Raw genomic sequence first — 4403 nt, forward strand, 5'->3', positions numbered from 1 at the left:
ATGGATGGATGGATGGATGGATGGATGGATGGATGGATGGATGGATGGATGGATGGATGGATGGATGGATGGATGGATGCATGGATGGATGGATGAATGAATGAAAGGATGGATGGACGGATGAGTGGATAAAAGGATGGACGGATGGATGGATGGATGGATGGATGGATGGATGGATGGATGGATGCATGGATGGATGGATGGATGGATGGATGCATGGATGGACAGATGGATGGATGGATGGATGCATGGATGGATGTTAGTTGTAGCTGTTAGCTTCTCACAACCATATGACTGTTCTGTTCCCTTTGCTTCTTCCCCTCTAACAGCAGTTTGTGTTCTAGCTGAATAACCAGAAATCTTTTTTTCTTCATTTAATTTTATTTTTTAAGCTCAGTCTAACCATTTAAAAGTTTTAGACTTTTAAAATATGCTTTTTTAGTGACTTGGTTTTTTTTATCTTGGTATAGTCCTAATTTGGGGACTTTTAAAAATAAAACAAAGCTGGTCTTTTATTTTGTCTCAGTTGAACAGCAGCTGTTAACTTGAGGTGAACCAACATTACAAGTGAAAGATACCATTCATTCAGTCACCATATGAGCCAGTGAGGACTCGTCTATCAGCCTCCACAGTCAGCTGATCAGCAGCTGGGAGGTCCACCCCTCCTGTGGTGTGTCTCTGCCTGCTGCTGTGCTCTGTCAGGCTGCACTGGGAGGACGGAGATGGCAGACCCGGCGGAGTGCACCATCAAGGTGATGTGTCGCTTCCGGCCGCTGAACAGCTCCGAGGTGGCCCGGGGAGACAAGTACATCCCCAAGTTTGTGGGGGAGGACTGTGTGCAGATAGCGGTGAGTGTCTGAGGCTTCTTGTCCTGTTTGCTGGGAATGTTGACAGTTTCAACATGACATGATGGTAAACTGACATCCCAAAGCAGGTTCTGTACAATTCACTGAAAGAAGACAGACATTTTGGTTGATAATAGAGGTTTTCCTAAACGTTAGCCAGTGTTGACATGCTTTTTGTTGTATAGTTTTCAACTGTTTTATTGTTATCACATAGTCTTTTAGTGCATGCTGTACATAGCCTGCTTAATATTTATAAAGAGTTTCTAAAAAGTAGTAAGGAACTGTATGGATCATTTATCTAAGCTTATTTATATATTTATTTACAACCCCTATTCCAAAAATGTTGAGACTGTAAAATGTAAATGAAAACAGAATGCAATGTTTTGCAAATCTCCTAAACTCATGTTTTATTCACAATGGAACAAAGTTGTTTTTCTTTTGGTTGCTCCCCTCTGCTGGGGTCGCCACCGTGAAGGAATTGGCTATTGTTTTATGCTGGATGCCCATTCTGACACAACCTGGACTCAAACCCGCAGCCTCAGGATTAGCTCAATGACACAAAGTAAACATATCAAATGTTTAAACTAAGAAATTGCCTCATTTCTTGGAAAAAATAAGGTAAGACATTCAAAAGAGTTGGGACAGGGCAACAAAAAGCTGTAAAAGTAAGTGTTGCAAATAATAAACAACTAGAGGAGAATTTTTTAACAAGTTTGATTAATTGGCAACAGGTCAGTAAAAGGCCTGGGTATAAAAAGAGCATTTTAGAGGCTGAATCTTACACAGGTAAAGATGGGCAGAGGTTCACCAGTCTGCAAAAAACTGCATATAAAAATATGTCATCAATAGATTTCAATAATCTGGAGGAATCTCTGTGTGCAAAGAACAAGGCTAAACATAATTATTGTAAAACATGATCTTCAGGCCCTCAGGCAGCTCTGATTCTGTTACAGACTCAGGAACACTTCCACAAATCAGTGTCTGTAAACACAGTTCACTGTGCCATCCACAAATGCTGCTTAAAGCTCTATCAGGCAAAGAAGAAGCCATATCTGTACATGCTCTCTGATGAGATAGGGGGTGCATTAGTACATCTGGCATGGGCATTTTACACATCTGGAAAGGCACCATCAACTTAAAATGTACAGGTTTTAGAACAACAAATGCTCCCATACAGCAAATAAATCTAGTAAAGAAGACCCGGGTCTGTTAAACAGCTTGAATCCTCCATCAGACAAGAATGGGACAACATTCCCCTCCAAAACCTCCAGGTCTCCTCAGTTCCTAGACCATCCATCCATCCATCCATCCATCCATCCATCCATCCATCCATCCATCCATCCATCCATCCATCCATCCATCCATGTTCTGCTGTTTTATCCATGGTTGCAGTAACAGGTGGCAACAGCTCCAGGAGGGAATCCAAGACATTCCTCTCCTCAGAGACACTCCCTAGCTGCTCCTGGAGGGCCCCGAAGTGTTCCTAGGTCAGATGGGGTACAGAGCATTCTGGGTCTCCTCCCAATGGGACGTGCCTGGAAAACCTCCTTTTGGAGGTTCTCAGGAGGCATCCTAATCAGATGCCAAAACCACCTTAGCCGATTCTTTTTGATGTGGAGGAGCAAAAGCTGTACTTCCAGCTCCCCACCGGTAACAGAGCTCCTCACCTTACCTCCAAGGCTGAGCCCGACCACCCTACCAAGGCAGCTCATTTTAGCCACTTGTGTCGGGATCTCATTCTTTCTGTCATGATTCATATTTATTGACCATAGATGAGGGTCAGACCGATCAACCAAGATAACGGAACTTTTCCTCTTGAGGCATAGACTGCCTAGCCTGGTAGGAACATTCCTTCATTTTCTGTTCTCAAACTTAGAGGAGCTGACTCTCATCCCAGCTGCTTTGCACTCTGCTGTGAGCAGCCCCAGTGCACGCTGAAGGTCATGGCTTGAACACCACAAACAGAATTGTAAACAAGGGACATCTCTGACTAAACTTACTGGGAATAAGCTCAACTTTGTGCCAAGTATGCTGAGACAGCTCTTGCTTTGGGTATACAGGGACCTGATAGCCTTTAAAAGTAACCCTGACACCCTTTACTTTGATAGAACGCGCCACAGAATGTCTCAAGGAACATAAGCTCTCTCCAAGTCCACAATACACTGGGGGACTGGAGAGTCAAACTACCACCACACCCCTAGCACTGTCACAAGGGTAAAGATTTCTGTCACTGTTCCACAACCAGGAAGAAAGCTTTACTGCTCTTGGCCATTATAGATCATTTTAAAGCATTTATTGGCTCTACATGTACATATTATTGTGCATCTTTGCAACTGAGCAAATAATACCTACATTTTCTTTGCTTTTATTCAGAAGGTACAGCAGTTTGTATTGGTTGAATTGTTTTGTTAACTTGATTTGTTTACATTCAGTGGATTTTCTTTTTTCTTTGTGTAATAATGTTTTAAGCTACATGCCACAGAATAGCAAAGTAGAAGTTATACACAGCATTCTTCCTTCTCGCTCACAGGGTAAGCCATATTATTTTGACCGTGTGTTCCAGTCCAACACAACTCAGGTACAATTCTACAATGCTGTAGCGCAGAAGATCGTCAAAGGTAAATCCCCTGATTTAATAAAGCTTTGTAAATCTAAAGCAAAACCTTCATTTGGAATTTGTGAATTGTCTTATACAAACAGACGTGTTGGAGGGATACAATGGAACTATTTTTGCTTATGGGCAGACATCATCTGGCAAAACACACACAATGGAGGTACTGTGAAGGATAAGATGATGACTAAAAATAGTGCATCAGAGATATGCCCTGTCTTATAAATATATATATTTATTTTTCTCTACTTCAGGGGAAACTTCATGACCCTGATATGATGGGAATCATTCCTAGAATTGTGCAGGACATCTTCAACTACATTTACTCCATGGATGAGAACCTGGAGTTCCACATCAAAGTTTGTCATCATTCAGCTGAATGATCCAGATGAATACATTTCATGAAGACTGACTCAGTTTTATGCTTTTACAGGTTTCATATTTTGAAATTTATTTGGACAAAATTAGAGACTTGTTGGATGGTATGTACTGGGGTTTCTTGTAGTATGTTGTCATTATCTTTCAGATGCTGATACGGATAACACAATAAAATCAGGCTTGAATTTTACTTTCACTTCCCTGTGCAGTGTCAAAGATAAACCTTTCTGTACACGAGGACAAGAACAGGGTGCCTTATGTCAAGGTGAGCTTCCTATTGTTGGTTTATCATCCACTGCCAAACAGTGAAAGTGTGGGTAGGTAGGTAGGTACATTTATTTATATAGCACTTTTCAGCACGAGGCGACTCAAAGTGCTTTACAACACAAGAACAAAATTACAGACAGACTTACAGAACATGACAAGATAACTAAGCTAAAACATGACAATGCTAACAAGGTACAGGACAACTAAACTACGAAAACATGATATTACTAAACCAAGGCACGAATAATCTAGCTAACAGTGAATATGATAACTAATTGTACAGTAACTAAGCTAAGTGTACA

The 4403-nt window shown here is 41.3% G+C and overlaps 1 protein-coding gene across 3 annotated transcripts in view; it reads left to right on the forward strand.

Annotated features, from left to right (window-relative positions):
- The first annotated feature begins 691 nt into the window (after positions 1 to 691).
- The window catches only part of LOC108248026 (kinesin-1 heavy chain), a 24526-nt gene continuing 20814 nt past the window's right edge, over positions 692 to 4403 (forward strand). For 2 of the 3 annotated variants that reach the window (XM_025010635.2, XM_017436477.3), the window contains exons 1-6: positions 723 to 848; positions 3376 to 3463; positions 3546 to 3619; positions 3711 to 3815; positions 3890 to 3938; positions 4044 to 4099. In XM_025010635.2, coding sequence (XP_024866403.1) covers positions 723 to 848; positions 3376 to 3463; positions 3546 to 3619; positions 3711 to 3815; positions 3890 to 3938; positions 4044 to 4099 — 498 coding nt within the window. Of the gene's footprint in view, positions 849 to 3375; positions 3464 to 3545; positions 3620 to 3710; positions 3816 to 3889; positions 3939 to 4043; positions 4100 to 4403 lie in introns of all 3 variants that reach the window. The other variant, XM_017436476.3, reaches the window with a different exon arrangement.

The sequence above is a fragment of the Kryptolebias marmoratus genome, linkage group LG21, assembly GCF_001649575.2.
Source record: "Kryptolebias marmoratus isolate JLee-2015 linkage group LG21, ASM164957v2, whole genome shotgun sequence".
Classification (NCBI taxonomy): domain Eukaryota; kingdom Metazoa; phylum Chordata; class Actinopteri; order Cyprinodontiformes; family Rivulidae; genus Kryptolebias; species Kryptolebias marmoratus.